Source organism: Lissotriton helveticus, chromosome 6 (genome assembly GCF_964261635.1).
Source record: "Lissotriton helveticus chromosome 6, aLisHel1.1, whole genome shotgun sequence".
NCBI classification, from domain to species: Eukaryota; Metazoa; Chordata; class Amphibia; order Caudata; family Salamandridae; genus Lissotriton; species Lissotriton helveticus.
In genome coordinates this window covers 1,258,180,993-1,258,206,863 of record NC_136067.1, presented here as the reverse complement: position 1 = coordinate 1,258,206,863, position 25,871 = coordinate 1,258,180,993, and the positions used below count along the sequence as shown (strand labels likewise).

Sequence of the window (25,871 nt, the reverse complement as noted above, 5' to 3'; positions counted from 1 at the left end):
ACTCCGCCCGAGCCATAGGAGAGTCCGGCCGTGACAAGGGAGCAGAAGATCGCCGGCCAGGGATTGTCTGCCATCCGTCTCTGGTAATACGGCTCCGGTGCGGTGTGTGAGCTCCGTCCTCAGTGGCAGTGATCCCCAGCACTCCACACGTGTCCTGCAGAGAACGCAACTGGTGCAGGGTTCCGTTCCACCTGAAAATGAGCCGGAAGGGATGTCCCCAGGAATATTGAGTGCCATGCTCCCTGAGAAAGTCAGTCGCAATTTTAAAAGCTTTGCGTTTTTGCAGAGTAGATGCGGCCAGGTCCTGATAGAGAGCTATCCGGTGGCCTCTGAATTCCAGGGAGGGTCTCCTCCGAGCCTCCCTCAGTATCCGCTCCTTCAAGGGATAGTCTGGCAGGAAAGCCAAGATGTCAGGAGGAGGCGCTGAATTTCGACGTTGCAGGCCCACCCTGTGCGCCCTGTCAATCCGAATGGCGAAGTCAGCCAGTTCCCCCAGCACCTCTCTGAACAGCTCCCCGAGGTAGGCCGCCACATCTTCCCCCTCTTCCCGGGACGGAACGCCCCGGACGTTGTTTCTCCTGGAGCGATTCTAGAGGTCCTCCGTGTGCGTCTGCAGGTCAAGGTGCTGTTCCCGGAGTCGGATGACCTCCTGCTGCAGCCGTGTGATTTCCTCGTCCCTAGCATGGCCCGCTTCCTCCACCGTGGACACTCTGTCACCGAGACCGTCCACCTCCCTCCGTATCTCCCGGACCTCACCTGCGACCTCCTGCTTAAGCGTCTGAAAATCGTCCCTCAATGAGCTGAAGAGGGACTCTAGGAAGGACCTCGTAACTGGGGGTTCTCCTCCACTCGCTCCCTGGGCACCACTCGAGTGGGGTGGGGATGGTTGACCTCGGTCCTGCCTCGCAGTGCTCCGGTGCAGCATCTCTGGCAGTGTGCGGTCCCCCTTCCGGGACCCTTTGTTGTTCGACATGGCGGCTACAGAGGTGTTCCCCTGAAAAGTCAACAGCCCAATCCCTGTTGCAACTTCGGAACCGAGCTGCCTGATTCCCACCAGTGGTCCGCTCCCTTGACAGGCCACTCTCCCGGGCCCTCAGCACCAATCCGCCCGTCGCTGCTCTCTTCTCTCGGTGCACAAGCCCCGTGGCCTCGGGCTCGGAGTCACCTACGCCACTGAGGGATCGCCCATCAAGCTAGGCCACAGCAGACCCTCAGGGCCCACGTGGGGGTTGCAGTAATGTCCGGGCGTCTCCCTCCTTCTCCCACGGTCAGGCCCAGAATGCCGCCAGAGGTCCGCTTGAGGAAGGGTCCGTCCCGGTTCTATACCGGTGGCCAAGTGTAAGGGCGGACAGAACCACCGGAGCCCAACTCCCGGTCTCCCGTGGCCCCCAGGGGTGACGGCCGCCACTGTCCTCACTGTTGTCCCCCAGCTGTGTGACTCACCACAGGGTTCTGCGTCTGCCCAGGAGCGCCGCTCCGTGCTCCGCAATGTCTACCGGAGGGCCGGGGGGGCCACCGCCGTGCAGTGTCTCTGAGGCCCCGGGCACAGGCCGAAGCCGCGGCCTCGCGTAGCAGGGTGCCCCGAGTCCGGGACCTCTCCTTCCTCACCTCCGCTCCAGCCGGTCCACGCTCCGACGTGACACAGGACCAGGCAGGTCCGTCCGGGTCCGGCAGGCAGGGCCCACAGTGCTCGCTGACCCGCTCAGAGGCCGTCAAGGTAGTCAAGGTAGTCGAGGCCTAGGACCCAGGCCCGAGCCCCGGCCTTGCGTGAAGTCCGACGCCGGCCCGGCGTCGGAGTCTCTATGGTTCCGGGTCCGGCAGCCCAGACCCCCGTCCCCCGCGGCAATGAGAGGCTCAGAAATCCGGGGCAGGCGGGCAGGGTCGGCGAATCCGCAGCAATCACCCGGGCTTACGTCTATGGCCGGCAGGGTCCGTCTCTGCACTAGGTCGTGTGCTAGGCCCCGCTCGCCCTCCGCAGTGGTGTCCCGTCTGGCGTCAGCCCAGCTCCCCGAGGGGGGGTCCGGCGATCTCACAGATGCTCCTCCGGTGTTATGGGCCCCCGCTCTATGTAATGCAGCGTCCCGGGGGGAGAATCAGCGCATTTACTGCAGGATCAGGGTCTCGGGATGGCGGAGCTCACTTAGAGTGCGACCACTCAGCCCGCCATCTTGGCCACGCCCCCCGGCAAGTCCGTTTTAGAGCAACTCACCGCTCTCCTTCCCACGTTGTAAGCCAGCAACGTGGTTATCTCATCAGATGATGTCCATTCTTCTCTGTCTACCAAAAGTTGCATGCCTTTCTTTAGACCAATTGACCCACAAAAGCCTTCCTTGGCCCGAGTAATAAGAAAACAAACAAGCATTTACAATGCAATGGTCTCGGCATCATTAAAAGTAGAGCTATTGGAATTGCTCATGACAGTTCTTTTTTTTTTTTTTTTCTTTAAATCCTAAATAAATGGCATTGTCATTTACATTGCCAATACACAGCACTCTGCACCTGCACTCACTGCTCTGCACACTCACTCTGCATTCTGCGCTCACTGCTCTCCGCTCACTGCTCTCCGCTCACTGCTCTCCGCTCGCTGCTCTCCGCTCGCTGCTCTCCGCTCGCTGCTCTCCGCTCGCTGCTCTCCGCTCGCTGCTCTGCGCTCGCTGCTCTGCGCTCGCTGCTCTGCGCTCGCTGCTCTGCGCTCGCTGCTCTGCGCTCGCTGCTCTGCGCTCGCTGCTCACTGCTCTGCGCTCGCTGCTCACTGCTCTGCGCTCGCCGCTCACTGCTCTGCGCTCGCCGCTCACTGCTCTGGGCTCGCCGCTCACTGCTCTGGGCTCGCCGCTCACTGCTCTGGGCTCGCCGCTCACTGCTCTGGGCTCGCCGCTCACTGCTCTGGGCTCGCCGCTCACTGCTCTGGGCTCGCCGCTCACTGCTCTGCGCTCGCCGCTCACTGCTCTGCGCTCGCCGCTCACTGCTCTGCGCTCGCCGCTCACTGCTCTGCTCTCTGCGCTCGCCGCTCTCTGCGCTCGCCGCTCTCTGCGCTCGCGCTCGCCGCTCTCTGCGCTCGCCGCTCTCTGCGCTCGCGCTCGCCGCTCTCTGCGCTCGCCGCTCTCTGCGCTCGCCGCTCTCTGCGCTCGCCGCTCTCTGCGCTCGCCGCTCTCTGCGCTCTCTGCGCTCGCCGCTCTCTGCACTCTCTGCTCTGCAGTCTCTGCTCTGCAGTCTCTGCTCTGCAGTCTCTGCTCTGCTCTGCAGTCTCTGCTCTGCTCTGCAGTCTCTGCTCTGCTCTGCACTCTCTGCTCTGCTCTGCACTCTCTGCTCTGCTCTGCACTCTCTGCTCTGCTCTGCACTCTCTGCTCTGCTCTGCACTCTCTGCTCTGCTCTGCACTCTCTGCTCTGCTCTGCACTCTCTGCTCTGCTCTGCACTCTCTGCTCTGCTCTGCACTCTCTGCTCTGCTCTGCACTCTCTGCTCTGCTCTGCACTCTCTGCTCTGCTCTGCACTCTCTGCTCTGCACTCTCTGCTCTGCACTCTCTGCTCTGCACTCTCTGCTCTGCACTCTCTGCTCTGCACTCTCTGCTCTGCACTCTCTGCTCTGCACTCTCTGCTCTGCACTCTCTGCTCTGCACTCTCTGCTCTGCACTCTCTGCTCTGCACTCTCTGCTCTGCACTCTCTGCTCTGCACTCTCTGCTCTGCACTCTCTGCTCTGCACTCTCTGCTCTGCACTCTCTGCTCTGCACTCTCTGCTCTGCACTCTCTGCACTGCACTCTCTGCTCTGCACTGCACTCTGCTCTGCACTCTCTGCTCTGCACTCTCTGCTCTGCACTCTCTGCTCTGCACTCTCTGCTCTGCACTCTCTGCTCTGCAGTCACTGCTCTGCAGTCTCTGCACTCTCTGCTCTGCACTCTCTGCTCTGCAGTCACTGCTCTGCAGTCTCTGCACTCTCTGCTCTGCACTCTGCACTCTCTTCTCTGCTCTGCAGTCACTGCTCTGCAGTCTCTGCACTGCAGTCACTGCTCTGCACTCTGCACTCTCTGCTCTGCAGTCACTGCTCTGCAGTCTCTGCACTCTCTGCTCTGCAGTCACTGCTCTGCAGTCTCTGCACTCTCTGCTCTGCACTCTGCACTCTCTGCTCTGCACTCTGCACTCTCTGCTCTGCACTCTGCACTCTCTGCTCTGCACTCTGCACTCTGCTCTGCACTCTCTGCTCTGCAGTCACTGCTCTGCACTCTGCACTCTCTGCTCTGCACTCTGCACTCTCTGCTCTGCACTCTGCACTCTCTGCTCTGCAGTCACTGCTCTGCAGTCTCTGCACTCTCTGCTCTGCACTCTCTGCTCTGCACTCTCTGCTCTGCAGTCTCTGCACTCTCTGCTCTGCACTCTGCACTCTCTGCTCTCTTCTGTTTTTTATGCCTTTTTTTAGCTGATTAAAGTTTGACTTGACTATTGTGAAACTACTACCATGGGTATTGTGCCTAATGTTCTTTCAAGAGGTGTTGGGTACAAACTTGTAGTTCATGTACATTTATACATATTTTACAATCCTATTGTGCCTATAATACCTCAGAAAAAACAATAGCTTCATTTCTGAATCGTACTTGTCAAATATTTGAATGTGTAATATATTTACTCGTGACTGTAGAAGTTGTCGCTTACCAGCAACATTTGATGTTTTGCACATATCTGCAAGGAATTCTGGTTCATCAATATTGATCATATTCAGCATGTATGTAACACATTAAGTCACACTTTTAGGCCAAGGTAAATAAAGACTGTTCCGTTTGTTGCAAATTCGAAGTACAGCAAAATGCCATTGTAGCAGATTTGCATAATATTGTGCCTTAAGGGAGAACGGGAGACTGTGTAGTGCCCATCCTCCCAAAATAATTAAAGTAAAAGGACATTTCACAATATGAGTAGATCATGAGTCTCCCACGTTTTCTGTGATAGGAGCTACTTATGTTCAATGGAAATCATCCTAAGCTACTACTATTAGTGATGTAATAGTGTCCACCCGATCCAAGATTGTCAACAGTGATCATATCAGTCCATGGGGGGAGGGTTTCTAGCACCAATGTAAAAACTAAAAATCCTTTAAGAATTTGAAATAACTGTACCTGGGTAATATATAAAAGCCAAAGATACAATACATCTGGCACTAATATAATCATATGTGTAATAATATTAGGTGAGAACAGAATACTCCATTGGGCTGAATTAAAATGTGGGACAATGTTCAAGCCAGTGAGTGGTCAAAGAAAGACGGTAATCGAAAGGGGAGGACCCAAGCCGAATCTAATTAAACTGCAGGCTGTGCTATCAAACTCAAATTACCTATCAACTATGTGACCATGTATGATAGAACTGCTTGCATATGGCAATCTGTCCCATGGTGCCCATTGGTGGCACCACCAATAAGAGTGCCATATCCGGGCCAAGGTCATTGCATGCCAAGAGGCTACGAAAAGTCTGTAGTTGCAGGTGAAATTCATTTTTCTTATTTTTCAGAGAAATTATACAATTTATGCTGGGTCAGTCATCTGCATGAAACTTGTATACGAGGTACACTCTTGCATACAAAAGTAAACTGCGATACTGATGGGTTGTACCGTATCAAAGTCGTATTGCTTTGAAGTAGGCACAGCAGCATTTAAAGGCCTAGTAAACAGGAAACTACAAAAAATGCTGGCAAAACGCAAGTCTGCACCTTAAAAGAAACGTACTGGCAATACCTTTAAGTCAAGAATCTACTTGGCAGGTATGCTAGAAAATAGGGTTCTTCATGCTTGAAAATCAGATGTCACTATTTATTTTGGTACAGCCATAAACCTAGCCCTCACGGACTTTAACTATAATACATATTACTTTAAATTATAAATCAAGGCATACGTTAGATTAATTTGATCTGCACACAGAAACAATTAACTAAATTAAAGAGTTGGTCTGCAAAAGGGACGAGGATCACAGATAATCTTAGTGCAAGGGTATCAGAAATAATAGACTAACAAAAAGCAACATTATTCCCTGGCCTTGAACTAATGTAATTACTGAAGGGGAGGGGCATTACCAGCGTTAACTGTGTACGTGTGAAAGAATGTGAAAGAATAGACCTATAGTGCATAGCTCTTCTCCTGAACCTAGGACTAACTACATTTACATGCTTCATTTCGTTAAGAGGCTATCCAGGTTGGAATTATTACACTTCCAACACGTATTTGAAATTGATGTACGAAAAACAGACGTGTTAAACTACAGAAAGGAACACAATGATGAGAGATCTAAAGAATGTGAATTCTATAGAAGCAGTGCAGAAGTGCAGTGCACGTGAGATTCCTCGCTATTTCCATTCAAGCGCTCGGCCGGTTTCTTCCAGTCCCTCCTCCTCTAAAGGAACTAGCTGGAACTGGCACCTCCAGCTTTACTCACACCAAAGGGTCATTATTTTTGGTTTACATTTTCAGGGTTCCATCAAAACTGCGATTTTACCCTCCTAAAAAATGTCGGCTCTACTGACGTTTGCTTGTCTTTACAGATCAAGTCCAACCAAACTATTTCATTCAAACACCCACTTCCCCCGCCCCTCAACCTCTATGCAAACCCCGTCTCTTATAACAACATACTCTTCCGATCGAACTCCCTGTAGTTCCTCGTCCTTCTAGAGCGGGTCTACTGAGCAGCTCGCCACATGTCACATAATAACATTAATCCGCTATTCGCCATGTCCTGCTCATAACGTGCCTATGCCCCTGTCACACAACACCTGCCTCGCCTCACCTGGCAGACACGACCAGGACTTTCCAGAAGCCCCTGGCGTTGTCCGTTTGCCTCCTGGTGCGCGCGCCCCTCTCCTGAGCTCACCCGACTCTGTCAGCCATAGCCGGACTCTAAGGGACGGACAGCGCGGGACTTCACAGAGAAGTAACAGGTTAACCAATTAAAGCCTCCTCGGCTTCAGATAACAAACTCCCAAGTGCGGCCCGCAAATGCAGGCAGCCCGTCCCAAGCACCACTCCCGCAATGGGGGAAGTGGGCCCGCAGGGGAACAAAGGCTCACCTTATAATAATATCCCTGGGCACGACCAACAACCTAAATCGGTCCATTCTGCCTGAAGGAGGGAGAGACGGAGGGGCAGTCCAGGAGGGAGAGAGCAACGTGGGAACACGGGTACAAGGCGGCCGGCAGCACAGGCGAGGAGGAAGGGAGTCCTGCAGCTCGTCATAGGGAGGAGGAAGGGAGTCCTGCAGCTCGTCGTAGGAAAAAAAAAATGGCGCCCACAAGCTTCAGTCTTTCTCGGATTTGGGGGCGTGGTTTTGCTGTTCTGAGTGACGGGTGAGGTCACTGTCTAAAGAACAGCAAAAATTACGCCCCCAAATCCGAGAAAGACGGGGCTAAATCGGAGTGACGGCTCTCTCCTCCAATGGCTGGCCTCCTTTTAGGAAGCCAGCCAATGGGAGACAGCCAAAATTAGAGGCAGGATCAAGAGCCCCTCTAAGAAACATAAGATCTCTCTACTTCCGGTTCTGACGAACCGGATAGTACCGAGACCTAAAAAGCACCAGTCGCAAGCAGCAACCGGTGCTTTGCTCCACGCACTCGCCGGTAATCGCCTCAGGCAGTGTTCCAGGCAGTGCTCCCGTGCACCACCCGCCGCCGCACATATTTGCATGGACACTCGGCCCACATTCCCGTGTCCAGGTTCCCTGTGGGGCCGATCAGCAGGATCAAAGGCCGCCTGCCTCCAACGCCCTTGGCGGGCACCGAGAATGGGCAGTGTGGAGCTGGTTTTAATTGGCGTCCGTCACGTCGTCAGGCACAACCTGCACCGGTGTGAAAGCCGAAGCCTCCGGTTCCAGGGGACCGCCTCCAGTCAGATGGATTCTCGACCGGGTCCAGTCAGTAGGGCCTCGGTCATCTGTAAGCTGAGGGATCGGGAGTGGATTGGAGGAGCTAGCGGGAACGAGAGGACCCTGGTTGTAGTGATGTCCGGGCATCAGCTCCTGAGACTCGCCGGGAGGATCTTTACTATCGAGGAGCAGGTTCAGCAGGGGTCCTCCGCGTCGATTCCAGGGGTAAGTCGTTTAAAAGATGTAAAAAAAATTTCAAGATTTCAAAAGTTTACACAAGATTGGTAATTAGTTTCACTGCTGATCACATGGCAGGGTTTTTGGGGGATATGAATATGTATTCCCTGACCCTGGAGCTTGTTGGAGGAGCTCCTATTTGGCCGCCATCTTGGATTTTGAATGGCTAAGATCTTAGCCCCTCAAAAATACTTCAACCTCTGATATCGAAAATCATGGAAAATAGCGATCTTAAAATTTCGCCATGGCATGCTCCCATGCATTCAAACCTTCCACTGTGGCTACGGGCATCATCCCCAACTACTTGCAGCCTGTGCAAAAATGGCCAGGGAGATATCCTCCATCTACTATTCTCCTGTACGGAGACTGGGCAGCAGAGGAGACAACTGCTAAAAATCCCCTTCAACGACAGGGGAACTCGGTCAAGGAGGCAAGCAGTTATGGCATGCTTTGATCCAGGAACACCACAACTAAATTGCAGGCTAGTAAGATTTCTTGCAATTGCTGAGAAAAAAAGTCACCATAAAATCACGCCTTACCTTGGATTCAGAGCAAATCTACCAGTAATCGCCCTACGTAGGCCTAGTCATTAAGAATTGCAGGCAGCTTTATACACTGGAGATCCTAGCACCATCGACCCAACTAAACAACCGAGGCTGCTCCAAGTAAGAGAGAACTGGGAAGCCCCCATTGTGGTTAGCAGCTTAGAAACACTGTAAAGTACCTTTTTGCACTGATTGCAGCGGTTGATTTGGCCACAAACGCTGCACTGGCTGCTTTCCTTGCACCAGTCTGCACTAGCACCAAAGTGCTTTTTTAACTGTTGGAAATGCAATTTATTTAAAAGCTTTTAATGCTTATGGATACTATAAATGTGCACCGTATATTTTATCTTACGGTTTTAAGTTTCTGTATTGCTATGGTTTTAGTTACTATGCAAATTTAATAAATTCTGAATTCAGTCCAATCTAAGTTGATGTTTTGGAACAAATAAAAAAAATGGCTTTTGCATTGTCCTAATGGGTGCATGATGAGGCATGTGTTCACTACTCCAAAGAGCTTTTATTTCTTGAGTCTATTCAGAATAGCACAGCCAATGCTTGTAACTCAGATGTCCACTTTGGCTTTGGATATAGTTTAATCCCAATTATGTCGGCTGTATTAAGCTCAAATAAATGTTCTTTGTTTTATAGATTTGACTTCCATTGTCTTTTTTTTTTTTCTCAACACTTCTTGAACTGAGTACTTGTAAGAATGTCAAGACTTAATTTGCTCTTCAGTAGCTATTCTGCGCTGTATTTACTCACATCAGACATTTTTTGCTATCCATGCAACTTTCCTGTAACCTAGCCTGGGGTGCTGGCCTCTGCCTCTCTTCTCTCAACTAGTCTGTTAATATGCTATTAGCACTGACGCGCACATGCAAGGATATGGTAGGCGAATAGGTAAATCTGCAGACCCTACGCAAAACTCTCCGCGCACATCTCTTCATTCCAGAAACAAACAGAAAATTAGAGATGCATGCAAATATGTCTACAAGGTTTTTTAATTTAAAATCTGTTTTCATGTTATGTCCGTTTGATTTTTTTTTTTAGCTTAACTTTACGCTTTCTTTCATGAATGTGGAGAAAGCCCATAGTTATGATCTTACAGTTATGATGCATATTTTCCTTGTTAATTTACTCAAAGGTCCATGCACATATTAGGTGGGAGAGTCAAACAAACACACGAACTTATCTCCAAGATGTTCCTAATATCCCTCCTGTCTAATTTGATTCTAGTTAATAGAATGGTATATTTAAATGTCATTTCTTTTTTTCATTTTTAGTTCTTGCAGCGTCATCTATTGCCAACATAGTAAAAAGTTCACTTGGTCCGGTTGGATTGGATAAAATGCTGGTGGATGACATTGGAGTAAGTATTTTTTGTTCTGAATAGAGTAAAAGTTCCATGACAGATGATTATAATAGAATAGACTTATTTTAAAATGTTTTTTTCACACAAAGGTGTAAGATAATTGAATTGTTCTTTAGAGGGCAGGTTCTGTCTGGATCTCTTTAAATAGTTTAAGTGTGTGATATGAAGAAAAAAAAATACTTGAAAGTTATCTATGAGAAGAGAATTCTGTTGCAAGCAGAACAATTGTTGATCAAGACAAACGTCAATCCTTTCTCAGAAATTAAAGGTACGATGCAGTCTCATTGTCTTTGCTTTCCTATTAAACTGGTGCACAGAGTATAACATTTTTCTGCCACCCAACTCTATATTTGCAATTTTTCAACTGCTGACGCACATAGCTAAGTTCCATGTTGTTGGTAACATTTGGTGGTGTGTCAGTCACTTTATTAGACAAGCGATGCGAAGCATTACAAGTAAATAGCATGGGAATGAACCCATATTTGTATAGAAGCAAAGTACTATATAATAGTTTATGGTTAAAGGGTCAGGTGAAAGGTGCACTGTTAAGCCAGACCTAGAACACCATGTAGGTTAATGAGTACTCTACTACAATCTGTGCTGCTGCTACAGAAAACCACTAAATTATCTGGTTATCCAAGACACTTTAATCACATCACAGTGCCGTTTGTGCCTCTGAAAGTTAAACTGCAGGCAGCTGGATAAATAAGTAAAATAACATCTGTGTGACGGGCAAGCACTTTTTCCCCCCTTTTTTAGGTCTCGGCTAAAGACGCGCGGAAGCGCGTCTCCGCCGAGATCTTATGTCACCGAGCGTGCTTCCCAGGAGACAGTCCCGGCCGCGCGCATCCTTCGAGGCGATTTGTAACTGGAACGCGCGCTGTCTCCTGGGAAGCGCAAGCACCACACACGCATGCGCATACACACACACACAAGCGCCCATGCACGCACGCACATACATACAGACACCACCCCTGACACATACACACATACAGACACCACCCCTGACACATACACACACGCGCGCACATACACAAGTGCACCCAGGCGCCCCCCGCCGTCACCGTCGCACACATACATACATACACACACACACACGAGCATACACACACACACACAAGTGCACCAATCCCGCTCCAGCCTTTTGGAACTTACCTTACCTCAGCACGCGGCGCCCAAACTCCTGCTGGCGCGGCCCAGGGGCTCTACACCGCTCACAGGAGCCCCGGGCCGCGAGACGCAACGACTCCGCCTGCCTCCTCTTCCGGTCTGAACGTGGCCCCGCCCCCGTCACAGGCGACCGTGCCTGACTTCCGGGGCGGCCGCGATACTAAGAGACTGCTGGGGACAAAGTGTGGTCTGTGGGGTTACAATGGTTGCATGCAAGGGGTGAGTGTGAAAGTGCCGACCTTATTTACCTTCTGACCCAGCAGGAGGAGGTGTCAACAATGAGGCCGGTGTTTACACTGAAGTGTTTGTGTGTTCACGGCCTAGGATGAGCAGAGCAGAAAGGAACAGTCAAAATCCGCTTGGAACGCAAACGTGCTTTCTTTGCGTAGACAGTATAAACGCATTTAACTATACATTTAATAAAGGGATGCATTACAACGGAGGTGGGGTACGGGGATGAGGGGGGGGGTGGCAGGCTCGAGCTCGCTTTGAACCCTTCACTGCTGTTCCTGGGCACAGCACACGCCGTGTTTGGCATCGGAGGAGACGTGCCAGACTCTCTCAAAGGTCAATCTCACGCTCGCCTGCGGAACGGCGCCGCTTCCGGTTTAAACAAGAAAGAAAACCCATATTCCGCCTCATGCTGAGCGCAGGACACGGGGCGAGGCCCGGCTGTGTCCGCTGTTGGCCTACTTTAAGGGGAAGACAGAGCTGGGCTGTGAATCCGGCCGGGCTGTGACAACGCGCATCGAGCAGCGGAAGCTCATTCAGCAGATCAGTGCTGACAACACCTGCCCAAGATCACACACAGCGACTAAAGAAAAAGGCCAGTCGAAGCGGGTGTGCTCGGGACGCAGGGTTGACTTGGCTGCAGTGAATGGTTTACCAGTTCGGGGATGGGTGGTCGATATTATACGGATTAGTTCCAGAATTCATCTTTAATAACACCCTCCCCCCGCCCCCCAGCCCCTCCCCCAATCATACCACCGCCAGTCTGATAAAGGGCAACATTCAGAATACAAGGCAGTAGCGTTGACAATGTGGCATAAGCCTTAGTGCAAGGAACGACGTGCCACCCACTCCAATAGGCTTCTGGGTCCCGGTGCCACTACACCTGCTGCACCAAGGGAAGTGCAGAGTGCAGAGGGCAGAGGGCAGAGGGCAGAGGGCAGAGGGCAGAGGGCAGAGGGCAGAGGGCAGAGGGCAGAGTGCAGAGTGCAGAGCATTGTGTGCTGTGTATTGGCAATGTTAATGACAATGCCCATTTATTTTTGATTTAAAGAAAAAAAGTCATGAGCAATGACAATAGCTCTACCTTTAATGATGCCGAGACCATTGCATTGCAAATGCTTGTTTTGTGTATGTGAAAGCAAGTAACTTCTGCCCAATTGAAACACTCGCTCCCAACATGTGGGTGAAGCCAAAACCTTCCCTAGTGATGCTCAGATAATTGTCTGGCGACATCTGCGCTGTCAAACCAGACCATAAAGTTAAAGGACTATGGGATCAAGTGCTAACATGAAATATTGTTCCTAACCATTTTTCAGTCTCTGCACTAGATTGCGTGCATTGGCTGTCTTGAACCGAGGCATGCTGTATTTACCATTGTGGGCTTCAGCCCGCCCACTGCTTCTCATTTGCTGGCACCATGGTCACTTAATTTTGCGTTTTCCCTATTTGTCAAGAGCATGCGTACGTCCTGCCTTTTCCGGTGTTTAGACGTTCCCGATCACACTGGCCAACTATTGCTAAACATACACAGTGGCCATATTTAAGCCATTGTTTCGGAACTGCTTTTGTATTTAAGAGCGCTTTTCAAGAGAATTTGGTTTTTTTTTTATTTTTTAAGCTAAATGGCATTAAATATCTTATGTACATGGCTTCTGCTTTTATAAGTCTATTATAAGCACTGCTTTCCATAATACAGGGTAGTTTTGCACTGTTTGCTTTTGCATACCGTGTTCTGACTCTTGATCTCCTCCTCACGTGCAATCTATTTTTAACACCATTTTCAGGAATGTTGATGGTTAGGCATTCTTTTATATGCGAGTCCCCAGATGTTTGTTTTATAGTGTATTTGATATGTAACCGAGCAAATTGCATCCATATTACACTTTTTCCTATCATGTTCTTGCCTCCTCAGTTTGCACACAGTCAACCTCACCATACATTTAATTTTCAACGTTTATTTTCATGAGACTGCAGTTCCAGTGAAAACATTGGAACAGTGACTTTGCCTCCAGTAGTTTCCTCAAATCCAGCGCCTTGTTTGATCGGCAGGGGGTGGGCTTGCATAGCAAATCAGTATTCGTATTCACCCAGAACACAGTAGCTCTAATCCAAACTCACAAATGGAGCTGCCCTTACGATAAAATGAAGACTTTTTTTATTCTGTAACGACGTTTGAAGACTAATGTGGTACTATAACAACAAAGGTTCATTTAAATTGCATTGAATAGTTATTTGCCACAGAGGGTTCCCATTTATTTATAATTTGTAAATAAAATTCCATGAAAGACTACCACATCGCTGGAGCCTTAAAACGGTTTAATGATGTTAGCCAATGCTTGTAAAATGTATTGTAAAAGATATATAGAGGAGATCTACAAAGATGGCAAGCAGAGAACGAGCTGTTCCTCTTATTGACCGATATCCTTATTAAACGTGGAACCTAAGGTCATCGCCTAGCTACTGGCGACGCGACTGATTAAAGTAATTACTACTCTGATTCACCCCGACCAATCTGGGTGTATGCCTAACCGAAATACAGCCCTTAACCTGCGGAGACTCCACGGTGTGCTGGGAAGAGCGTCCACCATACTGGAACCGGCCGTAAGTGTTGTTGGATGCTACGATGGCCTTTGATATGGCTGAATGGCCCTACTTATTCCCAGTCTTAGCCAAATTGGGCTTTGGGGAATATTGTGGGTGGATTCGGCCTTTGTACTCTGATCCGATAGCCCGGGTGGTGGTCAGTAACTGCAAATCCCTCGACTTTCCCCTCAGCAGGGGCACCCGGCAGGGATCCCCCCTGTCTCTACTCCTGTCTGCCCTGGCAGTGGAGCCGCTGGCTGCCTGGATCAGGCAGGACAAGGAAATCCATGGAATGAAATGGTCTCCTGGCTGGGAGGACAAGGTGTAGCTATATGCAGACGATATCCTTCTATACCTCACCAACCCCAGGGGCTCCTTGAGTTGCCTATTGCATGTGCTGGCGATTCATGGGAGAGATTCGGTTTCACCGTAAATTGGCTTAAGTCGGTAGTTTTTGTTGTAAGTGGGGCGCCACCAGTGATACCCAGAGGTTGCCCGGTTCAAGTGGTGCCTGAAGGGTTCTGTTACCTCTGGATATATATTACCCTGCGCTCCGATATGCAAGGAATCTTGATCCACCCCTGCAAAGACTCCAGAGAGATGTCGCACGCTTGAGAGCTCTCCTTTTGTCGATGTTGGGTAGGGCAGTCCTGTTTGAAATCATGGCGCTCCCACGCTTTCTTTACGCGCTTCAAAACTCGATGGACCCTGTGCCCGCTTCCTATTTCAAAGATATAGAGAGAGTCTCCAGAGGCAGCTGTTGTGGGAAGGTAGACCACGTATTGCGCTCACCAAACTCGCTCTCAACTGGTACGACGGAGGAATTAGTCTACCAGATGATTAACCATAGGATTTATGGGCAACCAGACTACCCTGGTTATGCGATGTATACTCCCCCCGCGGGGATTACATTAGAGCGATTTAGGCGATGCCGCATAGATACTCTCTGACTGGGCCTACGGCCCACGCTGTGCATGTGTGGCACGTGGTGACCAAGCACCTGCAGTGGGAACATAAGCTGACGCTCGCTACTGAGGAACTCAGAGAGATTGGGCAGCCTCTGGAAAACTAAGGGGTTTGATAACTGGGACATCATCGGCATATCCAGGATCAGGGACGTATGGGGAGAAGACACGATGCATTCATTTGCGGCATGCAAGCACAATAAATTGGCCGATACCGAACATTTCCGCTACCTGCAAATCCGCCATGCACTTTTAACTCTGGTGCTGGTGGGCATGTCGCTCTCGGAGGCCTCCCCCATTGAGGATAGGGTGCGTGACTGGAATCTCCCAGAAAAAACAATTTCACTCATTTATACGAAGCTTATTAATAACATGGAAGATCCTTTACAGGGGCTTGGAGAGAAGTGGACGGGCGACGGTCTAGAGCTGGACGATGAGGATTGGCAGGTGCCGATCTCCTTCCCGGTAGCTATTCCGGCCAGGCTGTGGCTAGTGCAGCTTAAAATCTTACACAGTTTGTCACTGGTCCGGGCCTGGTAGGCATGGGATGGGCGGAGAGTGACGAGTGCAGACTGGGATGTGGGGAGGTAGCTACGTTTATGCACCTACTCTGGAACTTGGGCAGATATCCGCGGTATATTGCGGGCTGTATTAGGGGTGACTCTACAACCGGAGGCTTGCAGGTGTCAATTGAATGTCTGGGAACCCTCGGATCTTAACGCATATACCACACAGTGGGTGACTCTAGCGAAATCTCACAACTGTGGGGAGCCAGTCGACCACCCCGGGTGTGGAAGTGGAAGGAGGACCTAGACTGGTGCATGTTTTGAGAAAAGTCAGTCTTAATAGCGAAAGGATGCCCCGGGAAGTGGGGTAGGGTCTGGGGAGCGTGGAACAGTTATAGGGGTGATATTTGTCCCCTGCCAAGTTGTCATCGTGAACCGGAGGCTCCTGAAACCCCCCAATTTGTCATATGTAAAGTCTGTCAATTAATTTGTATGAGTGATTTGCCTTTGAACTGGAGGTGGCAGCCTGACTGTACTAAATTTGCTGTAATGTGGCCGAACTGTTTAATAAAAAGAAACAATAAAAAAAAACGATAGATATAGAATGAGCAGTTTTTATCAAATAACGGTCAGGTGAGTCTTCTTGTCTTACATTTTTGCCCACGTCAGCAGAATATTGGTGGAACACCATAATATGCTTACTTGAAGTCCCATTTTCCTACCCAAATCATGATACCAAATGAGAGTACAATTTGACCAGCAGTGGTAAAGAGTGGGGATTGGCTTTGCGCCACTAACTTATCCACACAATGAGGACTATAACTTCTTGAGTGGAGGCTGCCAAGTGAGCAGCATCCCTACTGATAGCAGTGTCCATTAGTCATCCATGGTGGCTTCAGTGAACTGTGTCCTTGCATAGTATTGGCAACATAAATGTCCACATTTCAGATGAATGGATCTGGCATTATTTACTGCAGAGCACCGTACATTGGGCAGATTCCCACATGTATACATCTCTTAAGTTCTACTAACCTTTATTTACTGATATTTGATTAAACTGTTTAAACGTAAACTGTACTTTCTCTTTTTAGGTCTCTGATCTAGACGGTGCGCATGCGCTGTCTCCGAGACCTGTTGTATGTACTTTGTGGTCTCCTCCCAAAAAAGAAATTGCTTTGCAAACTTAACACAGCCCTTTCCTTTAGAGCTATTTCGGCTTCACTGCAGACTTAAAAAGCGCTATGGCGAAACAATAGCTGGTAGCACCATAGCGGTTTGTATTTGTCAATGTGTTTTTTCCATTGTTGCCCCTGGAGTCCTCCCCGTCATTGTTGCTTGATGGTCCCATCTGCCCAAAAAAGAGCTGTAACTAATTTTTTTAATGTTTGTTTCTCCATCTTTGAGCATGTAACTGGGTTTGTGTTTGCATGAATGTTTGTACCAAAGTGGCTGCACCTGGGTGTGTGAATACCTCTGTGTGCATGAGTAAAGTGTGTATGATTCTATAGAAGTGTGTGTGTATGTGTAGATACATGTATGTATGTGTATGTGTGTGTATATATATATATATATATATCTATCTTTTGTTCCCATCACTTTACTTTCCACCTCAACTGCTGCGAATCATGCTCCCAGTTCCGTCTGCCCTTGCTACATCACCACTTCTCCCCGTTGCTGCAGGTTATCCCCCACCCACGTCTGAAAATGGCAATGAGAAACATTGGCACAGACAACAGCTCTTTAGTTGCCAAGAACTATTGGCTTTGGACCTTGAAATTCCACAGAGCTCGTGCATTTCCTAGGTCCAATTTGATTAGGCTTTGTGTGCGTGCTGTTTTTTAACAGAACACGCAACAGGCCAAACGCGGTCGCTCCAGCGAACCAAAGCCCATGTCTTCAATTATCGGGGCCAGACACAGGCGCGATAATTGAAGACATATGCCTTGCAGTGGCGCGTGTGCACCACTCGCAGGCTTTTGTTTTTTTGGATCCATTTCACGGCGAAGCGCTTACTTCTTGTTTTATCTTGCAATCTTTCATTCTTTGGCTGTTTCCACAACAACACTGACTCCACCAACTCTGCGTCTGCTGATCTCAGGACGATGCTTGCTCTGGCTGGCTACGAACCACAAGAGAATGAGGCTGCTTCCTGCTTGTTTTAATAATTATCGCTTTGCATACTGCGCGTGTCATGGTACCTAGTTTACCGACCCTAGAAGAATCGACGGCTCTTGTTGGCCATGCCCATGTTAATTCTTGAGTATTCAAATTATTAGCCATCTTAGGCATTAAAGCGAACCAGTCAGCTTCCAGTATCACGGCGTGGGTGGTGTTTAAAGGAATGGACATGGAAGCGTATGACTTTCTGAATAGATTGGTGTTCTGATGCCGGTGTGTGCAGGGCTTAATAAGAAATATGTGAATGTTTTGTGAGCACCAGCTTTTGACGTTGGTGCCTGGCTTGAAAGGGGCCTTTCGCACTAGGATTCTACTTTGCCAAACTTTAGAAGGCCCCCTTCCTAGCCAGCAGTGAATAGCGCCTGGAGATGTCTCCATTCTTCCTCTCACCCGTGCCCTTCAGTGTTCTCACTCAGAGGGGGTGGGGTTGGCACACGCGCGGTATTGGATCACAGTGGCCTCCTGCTTACCTCAGTATGCAAAATCCGAGCAGGGACGGGTAATAATTGTGTTCACAGTGCGAGATTGGGGAGGCAGTGGTGCTAGCGCTTACATCAGTCTGCTATTGGAACACGGAGGCGCTACCGGTCTTGTTAGTCGGTGACGTTTAGAGGGCGCTATTGAGGCTTGGAGGTGTTCACGCTGGCACTGGAGTGTGTGGTTGGCTCTCCTTTCTCTAGGAGCCAAGTCGAGTGAGGCCATAAAATCGCTCGTGCCATTAGACCAGGGGGTGCCAACATTCGTCTTAAGAAAACCCTGTGGGGACACAGCTGCATTTTTACACTCCTGATAGCGCGCGGTGTTGGAGGATGGGGGTGTTGGCGCTAACCCTCTTGTTGAGAGTACTTCCTTGATACAGAATGGCGCTACACTCCTGTTAGCGCGTTGTGTTGCTGCTGCAGCAGAGTTAGCGCCCTGTACTGGAGGAAGGGGAGCTAACCCTTGCGTTGTGTGCCCAGTTGGCACAGAATGGCGCTACACTCCTGTTAGCGTGCAGTATTGCTGCTTGTCTTAGGAGTTGATGGTAGTGTAATGTAAAGTAAATGCTGCAGCCTGAATTAGCCTGAGAACCATCCTCTACTGACACTACAATTGCTATTTAACCACCCTTTGAGCATCTTTGCCCCTCACTGCACTACACTAGCACCAACAAGGCAATTAGCGCCTGTGGGACACACACCACCAGCCGTCAGTGCACGCTTTGCCACCAGGCACACACACCACCGGCCGTCAGTGCACGCTTCCACCAGGCACACACACCACCAGCTGTCAGTGCACGCTTTCACCAGGGACACACACCACCAGCTGTCAGTGCACGCTTTCACCAGGCACACACCACCAGCTGTCAGTGCACGCTTTCACCAGGCACACACCACCAGCTGTCAGTGCACGCTTTCACCAGGCACACACCACCAGCTGTCAGTGCACACTTTCACCAGGCACACACCACCAGTGCACAATTTCTACAGGCACACACAACCAGCCATCAGTGCACGCATCAATTGTTAACGCATCCACAATTAACTTGTAGCAATCGCAGTATGGCGCACTTTACTTTTAAACGTGTCGGTGCACACTTTTTTCCACCAGGCACACACACCACCAGCCTTCAGTGCAGGCTTCCAGACACTCACTCACTCACTCACTCACTCCAATTTCTACAGGCACACACACCACCAGCCATCAGTGCACACATCAATCGCAAAATGGCGCACTTTACTTTGAAACATATTCATCTAAAGCGCAGCATGCCACCATTGCTACAAAAATAAATGCACATTTTTTTGGCCTTCAATTTCTAGACTTTTGTTGCAATTGGTGTTGCAAAATTTAGCAATGCCAATAGCTCAAACTAAATTATTGCGAGACCTATTGCATTGCAAATGCTTGTTTTGCTTACCCCTGGAGTATAGCTTCTTTATTAACAAAGGAACCAGTTTTTAGGTCGAGCTGGTGTAGCAATGCGAAGCATTGCGTCCAGCGAAGTATCTATTGTCGGCCACTTCCTGGGAATCTGAGACAGGGGATGTGCACACGCAGGAGATTCCCCCATGTGAGCGCGCACGTCTCCTGTCCCACATTGCCAGGAAGCAGATAACAAACACGCATGCGCACGCACAAATCCACCCCACTCACGGGCTCACACACCCCACTCACGGACGCACCCCCCCCCCCCCCCCTCACAGGCTCACGCGCACACACAGCCCCCCCCCCCCCACCCACCGGGTCGCACACACCACACCGCTCACGCGTGCACCTGCACCCACCCCACTCACTGGGTCTCTCTGGCTCCTCTCGTCCTGCGGTGGTGGCGGCTGCACAGGCTTGGTAGGCGGCGGTGGCAGGCACCAGCAATGTGCCTCGAGCCCCCTCCGCTTTTCTCCCCAGACTGAACGTCCCGTTTTCTGCCCAGCGGGACAGTTTGCGCACTCTCGGAAGGGAGCAACCGGTCATACAGTCGTGCTAAAGGTGTCCGCCAATGAAAGGACGCTTGCGGTTCAAACCTCGTTTGCGGACCCAATCCTAACTTGAATCCTTATTACTTTAGCCTGTCGTGTCCGAAAAGACACGCCCCATAGTGGAGGTAGAAATGATTGACCCTGAACACCCTTAGAGGCTACTTGAGTTGGCAAGTGGCACGTTATCAGTTGGGTGAGTTTCGGAAGGGTTGGCAGCACCTTGATCGTTAGCAGTGACTTCAACACAGAGCTGCTATCTGTGTACACACAAACGCTCACATCCGTGAAGTCTCGCACGCTTTTCTGTGTCTTTTTGGCGAGCCTGATAAGAAGCATTTAGCCTCTTTGCATTCTCCCTGACCTGTGATTTGAACAACTTCACGGACAAATTACAAACTAATGTAGAGTATTTGAGTTCCACATGATTGTAAAGTAGAGAATGTTTTCGGTTTCTCTGTATCCTTAAACACTCCATAGACTCGTAGAGTGGATGGAAACTTGTAAGCCGCTCTGTGTAAATCGAGATGCAGCTTTGAAAATCCACAAGGCTGTTCGGCTCGTCCTGAGTTCGCTGAAGCATGTTTGTGACTCATACACAGTTGCTGTCTGGGTGTGTCAAGTATTTCTATCCCCCTCAAGGAACACCCGTGCAGCCGATCTGCAGGAACCGATCTCTTCCGCGTTTAAAAACGAGTAAAAGAAACCGTTGCTACTTGGTGGTCGCATTTTCTAGGACAACCCTCCTTTCTCTTAAAAGGGTGCATGCTGCCTGAGCAGTAATAATAGCTTCATAGAGGGACCTCGGCCAATCGAAGTGAACACTACGGGAAAACTGAGGCGCTGTGTACATTGAGGCACTCTACACTCCTTGAGGCGTGCTCTGCACTCCTTGAGGCACACTACACATCGAGGCACACTGTTAACTTATTTTAAGTCCGTTAAGTTATTTAAAAAAAAAAAAAATATTGTGTAGTAGATTTTGTTAGAATTACATTTTAATTGTGATGACTACGCACAGAGCAAAAACTGCAGCTTTGTTTGGTATAGCCTAATGCTGCCTGTAGGTGCCAAAGCACGCAACTATGTTTCCACCGTAGGCTGGAGGCCTACGGTGTTCCAGAGAGGTGTGCAATGGATCTTCAGGGATTCATACACTGTCTCTAGATACCCTCTGTGGCTGTGATGGAGAAAAGCAAATTCCCTCACTTCACTCAGTAGCTCCTATCCAGTGTTTTGTACCAACTATTCCTGCTTGGCACAGCCGTTTACACTTGTTTTTTTATAACTTTAGCTGCCCATGAGTAAACGAAATTGTAGTGCGTTCTGTTGTGGTAGATTAGTCTATTAATTAAAACGCAGATTAGGGACCATTCAAGTGTTGTGTGGCAAGCTGATGAACGTTCACCTCAAACATCCTAAGCAAGCCAATAAATAGTATTTTGTAATTATTGTGTTTGTCTTCTAACTTGCTTTGGAGCTCTGCCTCTAATAATTGCTCTTATTCAGACCAACACTACATTTGTTCTGGATTTCACTTGCCCCTGTGGGATTCAGGAGAGCTGCCAGTTCATCTCAAGTTGCTGCCATAGTGTTTCCTATGACTGTATTACTTTTGGGGTGATTTAATGTCTGTGATTCTCCTGTAACTCTGCCAAGCAGTACTCCCGCTGTGCGAAGAAGCGATCCTGAATCGCGATGCGAACCGATCTTACTTTAAGAATAACCCGGTAAAAGCGAATGTTCCAAAGCGAAGAAAGCGCTCGTGCAACTATATAAATTTCAAAGTGTTGCATCACTTATATAAACAAGTTTTACTATTAATAAATATATTTATCAGAACGGTTCATGCAATACCCGGGAACGCATCACAGCATGGAATAGGGGTAAAGTGAGAGGCTGCCTGCTGAGGTGTAAGTTCTGAACACGCACGCAGGTACAGCAGACTAGAAATAGGGAGATACTAGAGCGCGTGAATGAATAAAAACTGCTCCAGAAACTGTACAAAAGTGTATGTTTTAGGGTCGAATATCGGTGGGGTCAAGAGGCAGCCTTTCACCCATCTTATTTAAAAAATGCAGTTCCGTTGTTTTAGAAATGTTATTGCAGTAGTGCAAGCATGCAAAGTAGGCGTTTACAATTTTCATTCATGTACAATAGCATGCTTTGTTATATAAGCAGTGACACACATTTGTTCCCCAGGGTATCTAATTCCCTCTCGTAGCCTTCCCTCCCGTCCCAAGCTTCTCCCATGAGTTAGCTTCTGAGGGCTAATTCCACTCTCAACTCCGAGGGTTCCCCTTTCTTATCAGAGACTCTTTTACATGTTGCTATTGTCTTCCCCTTGACGACCTAAAGCACCAACATATACCCCAGAGAAGTTTCGGTGTGGGCCTCTTTAGTGCCATGTATCGTCTCTCGTGTAGTGGCGTGTGTTTTAAGGGTGTTCTATTTACATTCTCCCTACTTGGAGGTTTCATTAATATATATGTATACCCTCTCACTTGTGGTCTGCCCAGTCTATCTTTTCATATACTACATATCCATCATTCTTTCTCAGTGCGCTATGAGGAATATGCCATTGGGCCACATCTGTCGTCAGTCTTAATTATCCTTTAAATGTAGCTTAGTCATCCCATTCGACTACTTTCTGGTGCTTCCTCAGCCCTCTTTTCTTTCCTGTGAAGAGCCTGACTTTTGCCCCATACCCTGTTTTACTGCTCTACGCCATTTACCCACATTCCATTTCCAGCTCATTGTGATTGTTCTTTTTGTTGATAATAATGCCAGGCCTAGGAATTTAGTTCCCTGATTTTCCCCTTGGGGCACAAATAACGCGTAAAACACTATTCTTCATTGTATATAGGTCTGTGTGACCCACCACATTCCCAAGAATTTCTGTGACTTTCCACCAAAAATTATCCACCTGCCGGCATTTCCATAATATATATTCACCAGGGGCAAAACCTTTCCAATGCCATTTAATTTGCTAATCATGCAGGGAGTCGTATAGGCACTGTGTGATACATTAACTTGTATATATTTGATTTTCATGTTTTGGGAAGCGTAAAGGGGGTGCTCCAAGATTTATCCCATTATTTTTCATGTATTGCTGTACGCTTGTTTAGATATCCTGATGAAAGGCTAGGACCCTTTTAAGGCCACTGTGTACAGGCTGAAACACGACCACGAGATAGGTGTAAGGGTACTCATTTTCTTATAAAAAAAAATATATGCTTTTCACTTTTAATCTTGCTGTGAGACCCACTAATAAAGGGATACCAGGGTATCTCAAAACAGTATATTCTCTCTCACTCTCCGTTCCACAATATCTATACATTTTCCCTGGATTATGGTCGAGCCCATTCTGGTCTTTTAAGACCAAGATAAGTGTTGATGATAAAGCATGACACTAACAGAGTGTCAGGGTCTAGCAAACAACTAGTCAGTTGTTCATGGAATTTATCTGAGGCTATTCCTACATCTAAATAAACAAAAGGACAAATTATGGGCTCAGGATATTTGAGTGATGTTTTAAGATCTGAATTAAAATGGGAACTTTTTCCAGCTTCCTTCATAAACAAGCATTTGCAAAGCAATAGGTCTCGCATTTGCGAGAGTTTAACCTATTGGCATTGTAAATGACAATGCCTTTTATTTATTTTTTAAAACAAACACGTAAATAAAAGGCATTGCCATTTACAATGCCAATAGCTCAAACTCTAACAACTGTTGACAAGGTTTCAAAATATCACTCCTATTTCCTTTCATCTTGTTCAATGGAAATTTGAATTAAAGTACACTGTTTATCAATTTTAGCTAAAAGCTCTAGAAAGTATGTATGATATTACAACTAATGCCTTTACCACACAAAGCAACACAATGACAAGTGTGTATTAAGTGATTCCCCTATCTATCCTTACCTGGTACATATTTACCGTTTCGTTGTAAAGACCTACATGGTAAAGGCATTGCGTGGTATTTGCAGCGTTGTAATGGCTGTTTTCCTTTAGAACTAATAGTTTACATTAATGTTATTACCCTGTTTAAAATTATTTCATCTTTTGACTTAATTGATTTCTGAGAAAATAGCATGTCCTATTTTCGTAACGCTTCCTTCGACTTACTGAATAAGTGTCTATGCTATTGGGATAGAGCAAAGCTGCCAGAGTCTTAAGGAGATGATGGATGTTGACTGTCTCTCCTATATGTAATGGCTAAGCAAGTATTAAGGAAAAATTATTTTGTTATTTCGTAAATCTTTACCCCACCAGATATGATGGCTAGAGTACAATTTTATTTGACAAGATTGCCCGAAGTGGAAGGTGAACTGGGAACAGTATGTCACCATTTTTAGCAGCTTCTTGGAACTTGCGTTCTGCCTTTTAATTTTTTCAGCTTTTTCTTTTAAACTTTATTTTTCAGGTAACATTTTGCAAATACAAAAAACAAACTGGCATCAATACTGTGTATGTAGGCATACCGTTGACATTATTAATGGCACATAGTACAGAAGGTAGCATTGGGGGAAGAAAGGTACAATGGGGGAAATATAATCATTCGCAAGCTTATTACGGTGATGGAGCATGGGCATGCCACTGACTTCCAGTGTGGATATTACCGGGGTCTCTCTCGCTCCTTGTTAAGGGTAGACCAACTGTCTACATCTAACCCACTCTCCTCGCTGTCAGTTGTATCCTGCGAGGAAGGCTACCTCTCCGCCAACCCAGAGGTGCACATGTCACGCCACAGCATTAGGTCTTCTTGAAGCTTCTCTTCTCTTCGGGTGAGTTTCATGAGGGCTTCTTCAGCCAGGGATCACACTCTGACCTCTTTAAGCCAGATGGGCACTTCTGGGCCCCTCTGCCCCATCCAAGTTATAGCTACCCTGCGCCTAGTGAGCACTAACATTAATTGTAGGAACTTATATGGCAGTTTCTTGGGCTTCCGGACTAAGGCAAGTAAACCATTCAAGGGTTCAAGCTTCATCTGAAGGCCTGTGACTGCAACAATGCTTCCCACCACCCCCCACCCAAAACTGCCTAACCATTGGACAATCCCATGCCAAATGTAAAAAGCCCGCTTTCTCATTTGCGTGCCCATTGTTTCTCTTTCAGCTGGACAGCGAGATCCTTCTCCCCGGCAGCCAGAGATGGCGGCACTGGGGATAGAATCCTGTTTCATAGCTTTGTAGAGGAGCGAAATCAATTTGTGACCTGTACCACATGTGAGTAGGATATCTAGTGTGTGCGTCGGGGTGGAATGTCCAGGAACTGTGGCTAGGTGATTTTTTTCCACATGCTGAATTCCCCGAAAGTGTAGGAATTGGCCCTGTCCAAGGCCAAAGTTCTATTCCACCTATTTGTAAGTGATAACTGTCTCGTTGGGGAATAAATTCAGCAAACTTGGCATCCACCCTCCCTCCAAGGTTGAAAGGACATGTATTGCCCCATGTCTATGAAGAGGGCCAATATCTCGGGTGCTTTTCGTAAGACTTTCTCGACAAACCGCTGCCATATACCGGCTGTGTGTCGCACTATGTAGGGAAGAGATGTGTCCGACCCCAGGCTGTCTTTTACAGGGAGATTAGTCCCCCCGCGCTCAGCGCTTCGGCCCCAGTCTAGGCCCCTGCTCTTCGGCCCCAGTCTAGGCCCCTGCGCTCTGCTCTTCGGCCCCAGTCTAGGCCCCTGCGCTCTGCTCTTCGGCCCCAGTCTAGGCCCCTGCGCTCTGCTCTTCGGCCCCAGTCTAGGCCCCTGCGCTCTGCTCTTCGGCCCCAGTCTAGGCCCCTGCGCTC

The 25,871-nt window shown here is 48.5% G+C and overlaps 1 protein-coding gene and 1 non-coding gene across 2 annotated transcripts in view; both read left to right on the top strand.

The window, feature by feature from the left end:
* Nucleotides 1-25,871, top strand: part of TCP1 (t-complex 1) — a 175,772-nt gene that overhangs the window by 27,578 nt on the left and 122,323 nt on the right. Inside the window, exon 2 of the mRNA XM_078648976.1 lies at nt 9,900-9,985. Within this exon, the coding sequence (XP_078505102.1) occupies nt 9,900-9,985 (86 nt within the window). The remainder of the gene's footprint in view (nt 1-9,899; nt 9,986-25,871) is intronic.
* Nucleotides 24,172-24,308, top strand: LOC144765454 (small nucleolar RNA SNORA29). Its single transcript, XR_013597440.1, has one exon. It is a non-coding gene; the product is annotated as a small nucleolar RNA SNORA29 (small nucleolar RNA).